The sequence below is a fragment of the Xiphophorus hellerii genome, chromosome 13 (genome assembly GCF_003331165.1).
Source record: "Xiphophorus hellerii strain 12219 chromosome 13, Xiphophorus_hellerii-4.1, whole genome shotgun sequence".
Taxonomy (NCBI): Eukaryota; Metazoa; Chordata; class Actinopteri; order Cyprinodontiformes; family Poeciliidae; genus Xiphophorus; species Xiphophorus hellerii.
Window position 1 is genome coordinate 18,195,262 of NC_045684.1, and position 18,404 is coordinate 18,213,665.

At 39.9% G+C, this 18,404-nt stretch overlaps 1 protein-coding gene across 2 annotated transcripts; it reads right to left on the bottom strand.

Annotated features, from left to right (window-relative positions):
* Positions 1–476: 476 nt before the first annotated feature.
* Positions 477–14,434, bottom strand: ndrg1a (N-myc downstream regulated 1a). Of its 2 annotated transcripts, XM_032580607.1 has the most exons (16): positions 14,303–14,434; positions 10,575–10,646; positions 8,964–8,999; positions 6,655–6,760; positions 5,985–6,105; positions 5,623–5,685; positions 5,461–5,521; positions 4,919–5,005; positions 4,614–4,670; positions 4,413–4,510; positions 4,282–4,338; positions 4,138–4,189; positions 3,725–3,772; positions 3,271–3,306; positions 2,889–2,940; positions 477–2,042 (listed from the first exon to the last, which is right to left on the bottom strand). In XM_032580607.1, exons 2-16 carry the CDS (start codon positions 10,626–10,628, stop codon positions 1,810–1,812), a joined length of 1,161 nt encoding a protein of 386 aa, XP_032436498.1. In that variant the 5' UTR covers positions 10,629–10,646; positions 14,303–14,434; the 3' UTR covers positions 477–1,809. The 2 variants fall into 2 exon arrangements, with proteins under 2 accessions (XP_032436498.1, XP_032436499.1); XM_032580608.1 differs by lacking the exons at positions 8,964–8,999; positions 10,575–10,646; positions 14,303–14,434 and adding an exon at positions 7,035–8,920.
* Positions 14,435–18,404: the final 3,970 nt, after the last annotated feature.

An 18,404-nucleotide genomic window follows, 5' to 3' on the forward strand; every position in this document is an offset into this window, starting at 1 on the left:
ACCTCAGTCTGGTTGGACAACAGCTATGAAAATCAATTTTGAAAGGTCATAAGAGTCTCACTCAGACTTCGATCTTTGACTGGGTCCATCTAATACATTAATGGGCTTTGCTCTAGCAGACTGTCCCACTCTTTCAACTACCACATATTCTCCCACTTAAGCTGTGGCTCTGGTGACTGTTTTATAGCCTAACCATGAGTTAAACTACTCTGCAACTTCATCCGTCTGGTGTAGTCCTTGGTTTTCATGAAGCCATTTGTTCATTGCTCTCAAACAGGTTGTGTGCATATTTGTGTTGGACCATCACATAAAATTTATTGAACTTTAATTTCTTTAAGAAAGTTCAGTGGCTGCAGATATTCTTGGAAGGCACTGTTGACATCTTTCCTGCATTTTACCCTTGTCCTTCAAAGTACAGAAAGTAAATCAATTTTATAGTTACATTTTGAAATATGCAATAATGCAACAAAAGGGAATCTGTTACAAGTTTTTTTATTGTCATTTTTTAATAAATACAAACCGTTATATCATTTTTAATGCTATTTTTTCCCCTACATCAAAGAGATGGTTTGTGCATTGTATCTTTACAAAGCTGCATTTATGTAATCTGCAAAGTAATATGTTGCTGTAGTGCAAGTAAAATACAGGAAATGGTATCGGGTAAGTTCTATGGCTATCCTCATGTTAACATGTGGACCTCTCCGTCTGCACTCACCCAACAAATCCAAAAGCCACACAGGAGCATCACATCTCAAAAGCGAACAATTTCATGGCACTTTTTTTGTTCCTTTGTGCTTGATTGCATAGAAATCAGCATACATATAGCTTGGGAGGGGGAAAAAAACTTAAAGAAATAAGCATATATGATTGAAAAGCTCGTGTGAATTTGCATTTTAATTCATTATAAAGCTAATTCTTAATGAAATGTTCTCAGAAAAATGCTCAGTCTTAATTCAAGTTGTATTTCACCTGCAAACAGTAGGTTCGCATGGAAATCTTAAAGGGAGCAAAGGGGAACTAAAATAAAACCCAACACCTCAGAGATAATAAACACCAGCTGAATAAAATTATCATTTACAGAATATTCTGAAAACTTTCTCCCTTAATTTGTGAAGCTACAGATACAATGAGCCCTGTACGATTCATCCATCCGTCCGAGTGCTTCCTCGCTCTCTTTCCCTTACGACTACAAATCTGCTCCTATGCACAAACGACGCCACTTGGAAACATTAGAGTAAATGATCAGACAATTAGTGAGAAGACAACAAGACATTTACAGGGGGGTAAATTTGAGAAAGCTGTGTCGAAACGTGGTAAGAGTAGAGGAGAAACAAAAGGAATGCTGGATTTTAATTCTGCTTAAATGCGAGAGAAATAGTTTACAAGCTGGAGTACTCTTAGCCACAGCTTTCTCTGATATTCTCCATTTTGGTGTCCCCCGAATGCTGCGTTGCCTCCATTTGCTCTCCTGCCTGACCGAAGAGTGCTGATGTTTTGTTTGTGTGGACGTGTACGAGTCCCTGAATGACAAAAACAGTTGACCACAACCTTTTAATCTAGTTATCTTCAAATGTAGACATCTCAGCTGCAGTGGAAGATCTGCAAGCAAGAGTCCTTTGTGCATTTTTTTTTTTTTACATGTCACAATATGTCATGTTAGTATCCCTGTCTGCTTTAAGAGTGTATGAATCTATGTGTGTGTGTCTGTGTGTATAATTAAGAGGCAGCGCAGCACAAAATGAAGGGACCTTGAGAGGTTCTTGTTGTCTGCAGCGGGCAGGGTGTTGTGGGAGGGGCGGGGTGTTCACTTTAGCAGGAGACTTCAGCGGACTTGGGCCCTGACTGGTCCACGTTGTTGTTGGCTGTGCCGTCCGTGTGGCCGTGCTCAGTCGTGTGGCTGCGGCTGCGGCTCCCCTCGTTGGTGTGCGAGCGCGAGCGGTTGCCATCGTGGGTGTGGGAGCGCGAGCGGTTGCCGTCTGAAGTGATGCTGGAGCCAGAGGCGGTACGGGAGCGAGCCAGGCGGGTCATGCTGGCAGAGGGCACTGAGAAAGGAGAAGCACAGTCAGAATATGGAGTCGACTAAAGATTTAGCTTGTTGCCAATTAGAAATAAAGCCATTCAAACCAACCAAGAAGTTGTTAATCACAGTTTCTTCATAAGTTAGAACGCAAAGAATCACCTTCTGTGTTCTTGCTGCAAAAGTAAAACCCAGTTGGCTTTACTGACTGTTCTAATTCACCATGCCAACTATTATTAGCCATAGAAGCCAATAATGTGCTTTGTGAAGTTTATGCATTCCAACACTCTAGCAACTAAACAAATATGCACAGATCTAGCTTTTCATGTTTTCATGCATTTAATTTCTATTAATATTTGACTTGATTCAGAACTGATTAAGGAAAACAAAATGACAAGCTTTTAATTTCTGCCCAAATTATCCGTGCATCTTTTGTGGAAATGAAACTTGAATTTTGTGGTACTGAAACGCAAAATGTTTTAATACTAAAGTACTTTTTTTTTTTTTACTAGCAAAGCAGCCTTTATACATTTTGTTGCAAGGTTGGTGGCTACCAAGGACCTTCTAGGTTCACACATCAGGTGGCATTCCAGTTCATTTTTATAACATTGAAAATATAAAAAGTGGTTCTAAGTGGGAGCCTTTGCTTTAAACCACATAATGTAAATATACAATTTTAAGACTTAAGTTCATTAAATGAGGTCTGCAAACCATTTAGAAAGAACAAGGTGACCCGTTAGCACAAACTTCTTCATCTCACCACAAGATGGCAGAGGCGCCTTAGATAGGGTCAGGTCAGTAACGCTTTCAGAACAGTTCATCTCATCACACACCTAAAAATGTCAAAACACCCAAAACTTTGATTACTTACTGTGTCCCATTCCCTGGATGAAGTACTTGAAAGCTTCTGTCAGCTTTCCAGGCTGCAGGGAGGAGCAGAAACACAGATAATCAGTCTCCATGTCATAAATAATCACTCAGTTTACATAAGACATCAACACGCTCCATCTCTCCCTCCAGCAGCTTACTGAGATATGACAGCTGCTACAGGCAGGTGTAGCTCAGTGAGCAGGATTAAAACCTGACGACTGTAGCCCATATATGCCTCTTCCTAATGCTCTTACATGCCACCTTCTTACACTACTGTCCACCCACACGCACACATACAAACACAGACTACATGCACTCCTTATCCAGCCACAGCCAGTTTGCCCTGCAACAGGAACTTCTATTTGAAAAACAAGAGAACCCACCTGGTCGACCTGGGGCATGCCTCCGCAATCAGCCATCTGGAAAAGAAAAGAGAAAAACAGAAGCAGTCAATACCTGCCATAAAAAAGACACCCAAGATGACCCATTTTACCACCTTGTCCCTCGCAATTGTGCTACTTTAGAGTTTCCACGGTGAATCTATTTTTCAGTTCAGCAGCCATTTGATTTTGGTGCAGCCAATAAAAAGGTTGCCAAAGGCGACCAAAAGTAGGTCAGCTGATGCAGATTGCACAGGCAAAGTGCATATGCAAGGACATGTTCAGCTGTGGCAGCGCTGGTTAATATGTCACCAAGTAAGTGCTGACCCGCTGGAAACTTATCAGCTGAAGCGTTTCCATCAAGGCTATTATAATCTTAACGAGAATATGGGAGGGGAGCAGGGAGGTCCGGAGTGGGGACATGAGTGGAACAAAGGGGACTGGACAGAACTCTCACCTTAAGGAGGGTTGTTTTTGTGGGGTCCAACTTGGTGTTGCACTCCACCTGCAAGCACAAACAAGACCAGCTTATAAAGCTTCCCAGGAATCCTGACCATACCGCAAATAAGACAGTAAAAGCTTTTAGCGCTTATATAAATAAACAGTTAGGGGATTTGAGACAATTCCTAAGCTACGAGTAAACCCAGCAACTCAAATCTCTTGACTTTAGGAGATTAAATCTAATCTGAGTCACTTGATCTTTGTTCCTAGAACCATGTTTTTGCACAAGTCGAGTTCAAATGTTGCCATAATGCAACACGTAAACTGGCAAATCTTCTCCCCTCAACAGAAGACCAAAGTGGACGGAAAGCACGTTCAGGCCGTTATCTGTAGCACCAGCAAAGTAATGAGTGACCGGCCTGAACTCACCACAGCATCCACAGCAGGAGAATTGTCGCCGACCACCAGCAGAGAAGGGCACCTGGATGAAGAAAATACAATCAGTTGACCAATATTACAAACTATTTTGTCCTTAACCACACAATTAAAAAAAAGGAGGCTGCCTATGCATACTTGAGAGTTCTGGCATTACATCCAGGGACCGGCCTCTCAATATCCAGATCCCTCCGGCTGTAGAGAGAGGATGAGAAAATCAGCTGCGTCTTGACTTGTTAAAACCTTTGACAGAAGTCTTATTCTATTACCTCTCGTAGGCCTTGACAAAGAGATGCAGGTTGAACTGGTTCATGTTGTTCAAGATATGATGGCGGAATGTAGCGATAAGGTCGTGGTTGATCTCCTCCTATAAAGGAACCGAAAATTACATGTTAAACCTAAAATCCTCATTCATGACCATTTTAGAAGCCTTTTGAGATTTACGGGTATAGAAATGGGAAATGCTGTACCTTTCCAAAGAGGTGGGTAATAATCATATCAGGCTGAGCATGGGTCCAGCCACTGATCTACAATTAGACAGAAAAACAATGTAAATAACAAAGAAAGTTAAAAATTGTCTTGCATTGATAGATGTGCAATGAGATCTTATAGTGTGAGATTTCACAATATTGAAAAACACCCCCCATCCCTGTTTCTCTTTAGAGTAAAATCGGTTTTGCACAGGGCTAACTCGTTGTTGTTTGATGCAGGTGTCTGTTCAAGCTACCATCAACAGTCAAGATGTACTGACATTTTTGCTGTTCTTCAATGTTACCTTGTGGGCAGCCCAGTCCATCCATCCCTCAGCACACGGGTTGATGTTGATGAGCATGAGACCTTCCGCCATATTTGGATAGTCCAGCTAAAACGGAAAAGAAAAATGAACTGATAGTGAGTGATTCTGTTTTAGAGCACAAAATATCTAGTCTCTCCATTTGGTCATTTAAACTTAGGAAATGTAGATGTTGCTGCCTAATTTTAATTAAGATCCATTTCAGGTCTTCAATGTTAGAAATGTGAGTCCTGTGCATGTAGTAAATTCAGCCACGCAATAATCTGAACTATTCTGTCCAATACGGAGTTAAAAGCTGTCTCCAACAGTGTTCCATCAACACAGAGACTTTCTATTGAACAAAGTGCTAGCGTTGAGCCGATCGGCTACATTCCTCAGGCTTTTGTGGCTCAGGGAGCTTGGGTAATAAGCGGCCTTTTGAGACCAAAATAAGCAGAAGGCAGAAACACATTAGCTGCTAATCTGAGATTAATTAAAACCCGAATTATGGAGTGTGAATGGGAGAGAGCAAGGTGTGAACTTACGGCGAATCGGGTCAGCACGTATGCGCCGGCTCCGATGCCCATTCCAATGACGCTCTTCAGGCTGCGGTGCATAGAGATACGTGGATACTGTTAGAACAACGGGTTAGAGAATTCCTTACATGAAACAGTGAAAGGCTCTTTGGAAACTGAAGTTCAATTTACCCAAAGTGCTTCAGCACCAATGGGAGAGTCTCAGCAAGCTGGTCCATAGAGGGATACTCGTACCTTAAAAAAAACATAACGATTGAAAACTTTTTAAAAAATATATAGTTAAGCTTATAACATTATATTGCTCATTATCAGAACACCACCAGTATTCTTTTCAGCTTTATGCCAGGATAGCGTTACCAAGGGCCAAAGCACCAACATCAAAGCAAGAGATTACAGAGATAAACGCTTGCCCTAGCGACACACATGTTAAACCAGGATGTCCCAAGTACATCCGCAGGAATCCATCCATCTACCTGCACCCAGTCAAAGGTCACAGACTGCCTGACACAGACAGTGTGTGTGTGTTGACTCACCCAGTGGAAAAGGTGTTGGCTCCTTCATGCTGCCCCAAGGCGTCGACATGACACACAGCAAAATGCTGCATGATTTCCGCCATGTCCTCATGGTTGAAGAGCGGGTCCCAGCAAGCTTTGTCTGCACATAAAAAAAAAAAAAGAAAATTAGCAGTAGTTTTTAAGGGCGGGACTTGGATTCTGAAGAAGTAAAAGGGAGTATCCAGTTACACAATAAGTAAGGATGGGAGAGTTAAGATTCAGTAATGCAATGGAGTTTAAATAATTAAGCATAGATATGTGGGGCAGTGACCACACAAAGGAAAGGTTTTCAAAAGCTACAATTTCAGAATTACTTAAATTTTCTACCACATCATTCTTAAGGTTTAAAGCTTAAGAAACAAAAAAAAATTATCAAAGTTTTCCCCAGGTTTCTGAAGCACAGAGTAAGCAAAATAATTACTTTGAAAGAGCTTACATTATTATTTTTTTTATATTTATTTTTAAAAATGAGCAAATCTTGGCGTTCTTCTGCTACTCAAGGTTATCATATCATGGGAATCTTATTCCGACCCATTCCTACTGTGCGTAGATAATCTGATCACACATGGCACAGTCATTAAGAACCCCACCGGCTTTAGGAACAACAGATGTTTCACTCAGATAAAGCTGAGGAAGGAGCAGGGCTTACGGTTCAGGCCAATGTCATGGAAGGTAAGAATGACCGGTCTGTCTCCTTTGGGAGAGCCCTTCATCGTGCAGTGGAGTCTTCCGTGAGGAGTCTCAACATCGTGTTCCTATAGATGCAAACAAACATAAAAAAAAAAAGGTATTTTTCTTAAAGCCAGCCAAGGCTCTTAAAAGTGAAAGAAGAGTGTCAAGAAAGGCAAAACATTTTCTAGAAACTGATTGAAATCATTACATCATTTATATTCCAGTAGCCACTTTGCTTAAATTTTCCCCAGGCTGTGAAAATTTTACCCATTCTTAAAAAAAAGTAAGTCAAACGCATCTAAATATGGAGACTCATACCAATGCCATCCACTAGCAGCCTCAATAAACTTTACTCACGCTGACTTCAATTTCAGCAACGATCATTTCCACATCAGAATCCTCCAGAACCATGTTTGCAGGACTCGAGTTCTAACACCGCTCGCTGTTGGAAAAAAAAAAATGCAACAACGCAGACTCCCTTCCGAGCTACAGATCTCAACACTTGGTAAGCCTCTAAAGTTGTTCAGCCCTGTGCCACAAGCTGCATTTTATACCCTTGCTGCTTACTGACCGGCCTTAAGCTCCACAGCCTCCCAGGGTGCCTTGCGGGCTGGTCAAAACAAGCTAATTCTAGATGAAGACATCCTTAAATTGGATCAGCCGGTGTCGGGCAGAGAGGGCCATCAGTCAGGGAACGGAACAAGCGTAAAGATGTGTGTATGATCAGAAATTCTAGATGAGGAATATGTAAAGGATTGACAGCTGCCGTTATTCACCAACACATTGGAAAAAAGTCTAAATCAGGAATAAAGTGAAGACTATTAATAGTATTAAAACAGGACAAAACTGTGTTTTACAAAATTAAAGAGCCAAAAAAAAGGGGCAGTTTTATTGAAAATATTATTTCTATAGTGTAAGTTATAAAATATGAAGGAGAGCAAAATTAGGTAGCCTAGAGATTAAAAATGTGTCTTGAAAGGAATCACAACTATCTGCCTGTAAAAAAAGTCATATTGATTAGTATAGTTGAAGACTACTTTATGAAAAATAACCGTACAAATTGTGCAGTATTGTAGGAATTTCTAATAGTGTGTACATCCCATGTACAGGATGTGACAGGAATCCTCACATCTTGTTTGTCCCGTCCCCTCTGCCATTGCAGGGGCCGCTCAGGCACGTAGGCTACAAAGGCGGGATAATCCCTCCACATGTGCAAGAACATGACTGCACACCTGTAACTGCGTATGCCTACCCAGACACGGTTATTAAATCCATAGAAGTAAAATGCAGCTGCATGACAATGATTTTGTCGCAAAGGCAAGCGACGTGGAACCAAACAGCATGATGTCGTCCCCTTCACTAATCCTAGGTCACTAATTATCGCAATCAGGTCACCACAGATGTATGGCCTAGATACTTCCTAGTGACCCAATCAATTAGTCAAGTCAGAGGAATTCAGGAGTCAGGGAGTTGCCCCGCATAAGAGCGTCCCCCTCATGAGGGCAATTCCCATATTTGCAAGGGTCTCAAAGGTCCAAGAGAAGCGCCTGAGAATGTTGCAAGTCGGCATTGAGCCAATGGGAAAATGACTGAAGGTGATGTTGTTTCTAATTTTAGGAGAGAAAAATAATACACAGCAACATTCCTTCATCGCTCTGTAACAGCTGGGAGCCGCTACGTCTCATTAAAACAAACTTCAGAGCCGAGAGACAGCACAAGCTCATACAGTCAATATGAACTTTTCGGGGGGAAAGGTCCAAATTGGGCCAAAGGGCAGAAAAACACTTTCCAATGGGACTCCGGATTTAACACCTGAACCCGCAGGAATTCATTTTAATGAATGAAAAAAATAGTGAGGTCCTACTACACCAACTGTAAGTGATTTCGTTTTTACAAAAAGAAGGATTTTGGATTTGAAAAGCTGCATTGGTGCAGATATAACCTCACACACAATAGCACAGGTGCATGCATGTCCTTTTTCAGATGTACAGTAGTTAAAAGAGACTTCATCACTTCCAGTAGCTGGATGAAGTACAACCTTAATTAGATTTATCTAGAAACAAAAACACTGCAGAAGAGAAGATAAGTCACCAACCATGGTGGATAAAACTTTACAGCTAATGATGATTGACACTGAATGGGAATGATTACCCTTCATATCAGGCACCACACACAATGGGGAAAAAAAGAAATAATAAAGCATAGTGCAACCTAAACGTGCAAAAAAAAAAACATGTTTTGGCTAGAGAGAGTAGTAATGCAATAAATCTGTTTGTGAAGCCGTACCTTGACAACAAGTTGCAGTACAGCCTCTCTCAGGCCCTGGAAGGAGAGAACAGGTTAATGAAAGGATAAACTTAATGCAATTACAAGAACTAATTGAATTTCGCAAGAGCCTAACCCTGTCAATGAATGCAGTTTGACTTTTACTGCTACATTCATCACTGACAACAGTCTGTTCTCAATTTTAAAAAAAGAATACGAACTGAAATTTGCTTTGCATTTTCCAAGGAAAATTTTTTAAAAAGTTACAGTTATTTAGATTCTGAAATGCCTGTCATAATTGATGGACTTGGCTTCATGGGATTCCATTAATTTATAATTTTTTTAAAAAAGCATAATTTTGAGTTTTTTCTGACAGTATTCTACCCCTTCAACTTTCAGGAAACTTAGCCTTATGATTCCTGTAGGTTTGTTGACCGATGTGCATACAGCAGTCCAATCAAATCTAGAAATGAGATTAGCTACACCAGCTGCTAAAGCATAACCCTGCCTACATCTGCTGCAGTGCCCAGCTGGTCAGATGGCTGTAAGACACATTTGACTGTTTGATAACACATTCTGTGGCAAAAGGGGGAAAATAAAAATGACATTCATGATATGGGAAAACACCATGAATGTGTGTAGACTGATGGACTGCCATCCAGAAGTGATGTTTTCAAAGATTGCCTGTTAAGCTGCTGACTGCAGAATTATAACCTAAACAGATAAGAAACAACTTACACAGCTAATATCAGTTTGTGAGACTGTCACTCTATAAGAACACTAAACTTAGAGTTTTAACTCTGTAGTTCTGCTGAAGCTTATGCATTGGAATCAAAAGTAGAGTACATAGAAGTTATATCATGTAAGCAGCCATAGGAATAATTGTTGTTTCATATTTTTTAAAGTATTTAATCTAGGAGAGCAGGATATATTAAAAAAAACAGTGAAAAAAAATCTGTTGAAATTAGCCAACATTTATCACAGTCAGGGATCTGCATTTATTGTGTTTAATCAGGGAAAAATATCAAGATCACACCAATTGATGACTGTTGTCACAACAGTGTAACAAAACAAATAACTGACAGCAGGGAATAACTGAGAATAACATTAAATATTAACATACTTAATATGAGTGTAGTTGTGTGCAGCTCAGTGGTACAACGGCACCACTTCCAGTAGCTGGTGGACAGTAGTCCATTTATAAAGGCTACATTTTAACCATCATGGCAAATTTGCATGTGTGGAGTTCTGACTCTACGCAGCGATGTGTAATTTTGAAATGCTTTCCAAATGTCACTTGTAGAGGTACCACAAAATTCTGCCATTAAAAGTCCAGATTGCCCTTTCCTGGGGGCATGAAGTATAAAAACAAAGCAGCCTGCCAAATACTGCATGTTAGCAGCGCGTTTTGATGGGACTATTTCAAACTGCAATATTGCCAAGACAGTTGTGATTCAATGAATTTGAGACTCCAGGTTAAATCATCGTAGATGTCTTTGATTAAAAATTTTGAGCAAATGCCACAAAACTGTTTTTTGGTTGTTGTTGGTTTTTTTTTTGGCATATACTATACCAAGACCTAACTTTCCAAATATGTGTTCATAAACATGTATTGGCTTTCGGCATACATACCGGTAGTTCTCTGTCGACCAACAGGGGTTTGGCCTCAACTTTGATGTCATCCATTGCAGATAGCTACAGAGTCTGGGGAATGACAGAGAAGAGAATAATTAGAAAAGGTTCAATGTGAACTTCAAGGTTTTCTGAAACTAATATTTCAAGAGAAAGTACAGCTCTGTAACAGATAATACATGAAAGGAATTTCGGATTGTTCTTCAGCTTCTAGAATAGTCGCTCTCTCACTCTGCCAAATAACTACTTGAACATTAGTGTGTGTTTTTCTTTTCTGTACTACAGTACACAGCCTCAGGTGGAAATTTATAAAAAATTTTAAAAAAAAAACAACCTCTAAACACTTGCAGTTGTGACTTGCGTGTGGATCATGTAAGGGACCACACCTAACAGCCCACACTACAAACATAGACGGACTGAGTGTGAAACCTGGTCGACAAGGCGCTCAGGCAACTGGCAGAAAAAGAGGAAATCTAACTGAAAGAGGAGGAGGAAATGAGATCCCAGTGACTTTGACCCCCCTCCTCTTAAGCTCACTTGAAATCAACCATATTGAACTCAAGATTGTCATCGTCAGAACTGCTAGAAGAATTTGGCATTCGAGAGCGGATGAATTTCACAACACTAAAGCAGTGTTTATCTGAAGCACTGCAAATATAAAAAGAGGAAGACTGAATAGAAAACAAGGAAGGAGTGGAGCCATGCAGATCATGCTGCTTTGTTGGAGTAGAGAACATGCAGGCTGCGACTCTGCATGCAAATCAAATTAGCCATTTAAAGGGGATTCTTTGTACACTTGTCTGGTCACTCCTGAGAGCCAGAGGCGAGCCATTTCTCTTTTCTCTACAGCTGAAGGGAGGCAGGACTCATCCACATTCACAGGAAGCAACCGACACCCTGGTTCCCAGCAAAACTTCCCACCCTCTGACCCATCTCTATGAGCTTTCCCCAGCTTTCGATTGCTCTGGCTGTGTTTGCTTTTTCCAGGTTGGCACAATGTGCTTTCACAATGTGCATTTGGAAAGTTAGCCAAGCTCTAACACACAAAAAATGAACTTATAAGGTTTCCCTTATAAGAGAGAGATCAAGTTTCATATATAGTGGTCTGACAGAAAACACCCACAAAGCACACAGGCGTGCACACACACACACAGTGCTAGTGTATGCTACTCTGACTGCTAAAGCAGTCCAGCGCCAAAGCCAGATGAAGAGGAGTGTCGAACAACAGGTTCATTTGTCTGCAGCGATCCAAAACAGGACCACCGCTGCACTGCAGGAGCTTTGTTGAAGAGTTCAAGACACTGGCCCCCGCTAAGATTCCTCAGTCATGTGAGAAAGAAAAGCCACAGTGAAAAGAAAAGACAACTGTTCAGGGCTTCCTTTCTGGGCGGTAAGGTATTAGAGGAAAAGCTAAATGAAACAATTACTAACAGAACTGAAATAAATTAGCCAAGAAAGAGGCCATACTTCATCCTTTCTTCCACCACCTGTTAATTTGCTTGATTTGCTTAGTGTATGCTTCACCTGGCCAACAAAGAACCATGCAACATAGAGTAGCACCCAAAGGTCAACAATTGGTAGAATCTCTACTTTTTCCCCTTGACTGGCTGTGAACGGTAATCAACTAGTTTATTTACTGAAAATGGAACAAAACGAACTTCCACCATTTTCAGTCTACAAAAGCATCAGCAGAAACATCCCCCTGTGAAACTCTTATTGGTGGGACATCTATCATTGAGAGATAGGAATAGTAATCCTTCCATTTCTACCACCACTTCCATAAAGAAACTACCGCACATTTTGTTCCTCTTTTATGTATTGTAGATCTCAGGAAATAAAAAAAAGTCAAAAACATAAAGAAAAAAAAAAAAGCCAGAAAAATCCAGCATCTCCAATTATTTGGTTTGCTTGACATTAGGAGTGGAAGCCAGAAATGAGTACTGGCCAATAAAACCCTGATTGGTGCATCTAATATTTTAATGGGAAAGAAACTTAAAAATAATTTAAATAACAATAATCTTTTGGCTACCTCCCACTTGTGTTGTTTGTGCTAACATTTTCTTCGAAGGGATAATATTGTGGCACTGCAGAAAGGAACTCTCCAATGCAAACTCTTTAACGTCTTCTTGATGTTCAGCATTGGGATTCATAATTGGACCACAGATTGTCGAGGGAGGAGACTTTTGAAAAATAGTGAACTTTAGAGGAAAAATATTTCTCTCAAAACTGCTTTGGTCTGGCTGTAGTAAAAGTGTCTTACGCAATCATGAACAGGAAACAGTGGGAGGATGTGTGTTTGGGATGAGCTAAAATGTGGTGCTAAAAAGCAAGACGCACCAAAGCCAACGCTGCAGCGACTTTTCAAACCTTCAACAGGCACATTCATGGTGAACTTTTTTTTAACGCAAAACTCTTAGACGTGGGGCTATTTTCATAAGAAAAATTATTCTCCCTCTTTATTTAGACGATGTGGTTAAGCTCCAATTCTGTCACTTTAAATCCAGAGATAACAGCAATAACATCGCTGATTCAAATAACAACCTGGAGTTGGCAACCAGCTCAAACTCAAAGTCTTACAGATAAAGACCCTGAGCACAAGTTGGTTTCAATAAGACCAACATGTACTGACTAGTTCAGGAACGTGACAAAGTTTTGGAGCGGAGTCGAAGCTAGTGAAGTGCCCTCGCGCTGTTTGACATCCACAAAGCCATCTGCAGAAACAATGATTGCTTCTCTAATCTTTGGGAACTCACTTAATCTGTCAAATCCCTGGTTCTGAAATATCAGCACGGGTCTCAGCAGCAACTGAAGCGCCAGCAGGGCCTGTCAGATTAAGCTGCTGAAGACCTACATTTTCAGACAATCACAGATAAAAAAAAAATCATTCAGGACTTTGTTTTATCAATAGGGTCACTTAAGGGTTGACCAGGCCCTAAAATAAGCACAAAAAAAGAGAGGAGAAAACATGACAGCAACAGCTGGTGTTTTTGTGGTATGGGTCCTCCTGATACACAACTCACTAGTACTTCTGAGGTCAGTCCAATAATCTATTACACACAACACAAGACCGGATTAAGCTCCATGTCAACATTTGAAATGCCTGTGAATCTATATAATGCAACGTGGAAATTCAGCATCTCAATCCATCTTTTAATGTATATTTTGAGCAGTAAAGCCGCAGCACTTCAGTTTCTATTAACCCACAAGCATGCTTTGTTTTTGTTTTGTTTAATATTGTGGCTTGATAGAAAAAAAGAAAACTGCAATGCGTCTTATCCCATATCATTTGTAGAATTTCAAAAATTCCAAGTATTTTTTGGATGGGCGCACGCCTCTAGTGACACGTGTGGAAGGGTCCTAAACACTTCAGCGTGTTTCTGCAACAGGCAACGTGCATTTTATTTTTCCTCACCTGCAGAAAAATAAGAAATATATATATTGCATATATATGCAAGCTGCAGATGATCAACCATATGACTTTCTTTATTTATTTATCTCCTAAATAAGACACGCAGAACACGACTTGTGCATGCAACTTACTAAACACATGCATAAATAGGACAAAATAAAAAAAATATTGCACACTCGTGAAAATGCTAAAGTTTCGCTTTACGCGTAACTAATCCCAACGTGGTCAGACATGCTGCGAACCCCCCACACAGAGACAGCGAGAAAGCGCCGCTGGGTTCCCCTTTAAAAGTTGAATATATTCGGTTTCACAAACCTACCTCTTGCTTCAACTTCTGATTGTCCCGAGTCAAACACCCAGCTACAAAAAAAAAGTCCACAAAAACTAAGCCTTGTCTTGTGGCAGAAGACCTGCTTTTGTTTACAACGCTCAGCGTATGAAAGGCGGATGTGAGGGGGAATGTTATAAAGCCTGGTGGGGGAGTGTGCGGCCCTGCCCACTTCCTTGCACCGTTGTGTCTATTGGGCAACAGCTGAGGGGATTGTTCCAGCGGTTTGCTGAGTAAAAATGCTCAAAAAGGTGACTCTTACTCGTTAGTGTTGCACTCTTAACTTTTCTAACTTGGAACATAACTTAAAGATAGCTTTACAAATGGGAATGTGCTGATCTTTCATCACAGTTTGGACACTAAAGTATGAGAAATTTCTACTTTTAGAGTTACCCCTCCTTAAAATGTCATGTCTCTTTTATTTGCATCTCTTGCGACCTAGAATTAACCCCAGGCTAACTCCCAGGAAGTGCATTCCTGCAGTATTGACAGCTGACATCTGTAAAAAAAAAAAAAGTGTTTCAGGCTGTGGCTCCAAGGGGCCGACTGCAAGGAATGCAGCCAGGACATCAACCTCAGTTTGAGGCCAAGGCAAGTCTTTCCCTAACCCTTGGATAATTTCCCCCTTTCTTCTCAGCCTGCTGTTCTTGTCTAACAGAAGTATTCATCAGCTGAAGGCTGCAGAAGCAGCTCAGCTCTCCAGATGTTCCACGGACAGTAATCGTCACCTTCACAAGTGCCATCGAGTCACTTTCCAATCTTTACTTACATCCTTTTCAAATTCATTACTTTCTTATATATTCTTCCACGTTTTACGTTAAAACCCACAAACTTTTCTGTCTTTTTTTTTTTTTTAATCTGAAAAGTGTGGCTTGCATTTGTATTTAACTTTCTAAACTCCGACACCTTTAAATAAAATCCAGTGCAACCAACTGCCCTCAGATGTTTCCTTATTGAAAAATACAGGCCTGTTTGCAATACAACCTTAAAGTTTTGGTTATAAAGCATTGTCCTCTGGGTTTGAACATCTCACGCATCATTTCAATCCATCATCTAAAAATGGAAAGAGAATTAACTATAAAGCTAGCAAGTGGGTTGGCCAAAGAACCAAAACTTGAGAATGTGATTATTGCAAGGCAGTGTGATGCCTGCACTCGATGCCCTCATCGGTGGTTTGGCAGTTGGACAACAAAGGTCGCAGAGGTCATCAGAAACCTGAGCTCTGGCCTTTTTGGAAAAAGCACACACCAGCATTTGTAAAAGAAAAAAAAAAGTTGTTTACCGCCTAAATCCCTTTACTTCTCGACTAAGCTCACCATGCAGTTTAGGACTCCGCGTGGAAATTTCCACACCTGCAAGAACGCCGCAGAGAATCTGCCAAGAAGTCCTAGTATTGGCAACGGGGAGTGTGAAAGGTCCTTGTCCGGACACAATAGGCGCAGTGTGAGGTTGTAATGCGAGGCCTTCACTAGGAACACATCAGACAATGGGAGCATTCGAAGGCGGATATAATCACCGGGCAAATTTCATATATCATTTCACAAGGCACTACAAGCTGCAAAAATGAAAAGAATTCATGGCAAAACATTAAAAAAGCACGAGTAAAAATGTAGATTTATTGAATTTGGTGATTTTGCATAACTAGAAGCTAACTATTATTATGACTCACAGGTTTTTGTAGACTGACAGAACTAAATGGAGCATTCATGGGTTGCAGGATGTCACAATACCTGATAAAGCAGGTGGACTTTAGCCTGGCTTATAAGTGCAGGAAAGACAGAACATATACTAAGTTTGCACTGTGACACACTTTGTAAAATTTAAAACAATTTCAAGTTGCAATTATTTTTATCACAAGATTATTATTATTATTATTTTTAAATATAATTCCACAACTTTCTTTGCACAGATGCTGGAAGTTTTTTTGTAAATGCTTCGTCTTGACCTTTAGGTGTTGCTGGATGTTTTCAGACTATTTGCGCTTCAATTTAATTGCTTCAACAGATAAACATGGTACCGTCTGATATGTGGAGACTATACCAAGGTTTAATTTACCTGTGGGGGTCAAGTTTTATGTTCCTGACGTGTTTAGCTCATTTATTCTGTAAGACATTCACAGCTTGGCCTCTATTTGACTCAAATTGTGAATTAACCTATCAGAACCTTACAAAGCCACAACATATTCATTTGTGTTTTCCTATACAGTTCAAATAGGTTTATATAAACTTCTGAATTTGAAGAAATATTAATAAAATAAAAAATCTAAAATATTATTTCTCTTATTATTCTGACATTTAGCCAGTAGAAATGATTTCAGTAATCCTAGCTGACTGGAAGCAGAAATGAAATTGTCTGACAGAGAAACAGAAGCTAATGCCTTTTCATATGATGTGCATGTACATCGGTAATATACAAATCCTAAACAGACAAAGGCATTCTCTTAATTTCTTGTTCAGTTAGTCTTGTCTTTTTTCTCCTCAGGTATTTGAAAAGTTAATGTGTCTCCTGTTTCTTGCCAGTGGGGGGGGTGAACAAGTGTATCTATGTTTGCTTTTTTAAGTTCACACCAAAGGTCTACTGTTATTCTCTGCAAACAGAGAAGACAAATAAAAGATTAAATGAGAAACTCTGAGCATCTGAACCCATCCCAACAGCAGCTGCTATGCAGTAATATTCATCCTAAACATAACCCGTCGGTCTGCCGCTTCCTAAAATCTGGTTTTCCCCTGAGATTTAACCGCTGCATCCGCCCATTCTAGTTTCATTGTGTCTCCTAGCTAGATTAAGCCAGTCGTCAAATATACTGATGCAAGAGGCTTGTAAGAGGAGTGTATGATTCAGACACACATGACAAGTATTGTGTTGGTAGGTCACGTAGTAAGAGGTGTGTAACAGGAAGTCAATTTGTTACTGCTGAAAAAGAAAAGTCTGCACTGTTTCTTTTTTCTTTTTGAGATATCCATGACAGCACTCAAGCCGACATTTTCTGGGGTTTTGGATGGTGAATGTTTCCCATTACTGTTTGCCATTAACCGAAAGATGAAGTTTTTCCAGAATTGTGTTGTCCAGATAAATCATTATACAGAGCTTGAGGTCAAGCTTTGCCTCCTGAAGGTTAGACATGTTTTGGAAGGCTTTCCATGTGGAGAAGAAAGCATTTTTTCTGCATTAATTAAGAATAAATTATGCATCACTTAGATATAAATTTCTCATAGTACTCAAGATATTTTCTATAAATGTGTTCATTATATTTTCACGACACCTTATTGTGGGTCTTGTGAGCTTGTTACCTGCTCAAATAAAGGGATCTTTTGGATTGGAAATTTCCTTCAGCCTGGCCTGCATTCAGTGCTGATTGTCTTAATAAGGTGCAGTAACTTCTACGATAAGACTGCTTTCTATTCTCTTGATGTTGATAAGATTGTTACTTATTATCAAAAAGGCTTTGTAATGTGTCTGATACACGATGGTGTTTAGTGACCAGTAAAGTCTTAATAACACAGTTTGTTTGCTTGGTCTTTGAACTGCAGGTTTCAAAGATTAAATTAACTTTAGGTGCTAGCTTGAGGGTATTTCTACTGACTAGATCAATACAATTGCTTGAAAGAAACTGAAACGTTGTTTCTCAGACACTGCTACAAGAAAAAACAGTAATGAGAGGTTACTGACTAGACCTGCATGGATCAGGTCCCAGGAAACGAAGGTTTCTCTGGATTACTGTCTCTCTGTGACAGGAGTTGTTTCTCATTAAGCCAATGTAGTTAAGAAACAAAGCTAAAGCAGCTTTGAGTTTAGTTTCTATTTGCTGTGGTTTATTAAGTACAACTTAACACAATTTTATTAAATTACCAAGCTTTATAGAATAATAAAAATTTGTAGTAAATCGCAAACGAAACAAAAGAAGTGACAAAATAACTCATGAGAAGACACGAAAGATTATAAAATGGCAAAAAATGGCTAAGAGCACCTTAACAATTTTTCCGCAGGTTATCACAGTCAGATTAATTACAAATAGTCCATATAAAGAGGCCCAAATTTAATACAAAATAATGTAAAAGAACTAAAAGAAACTTAAAAGTATTTGACTCAAGTG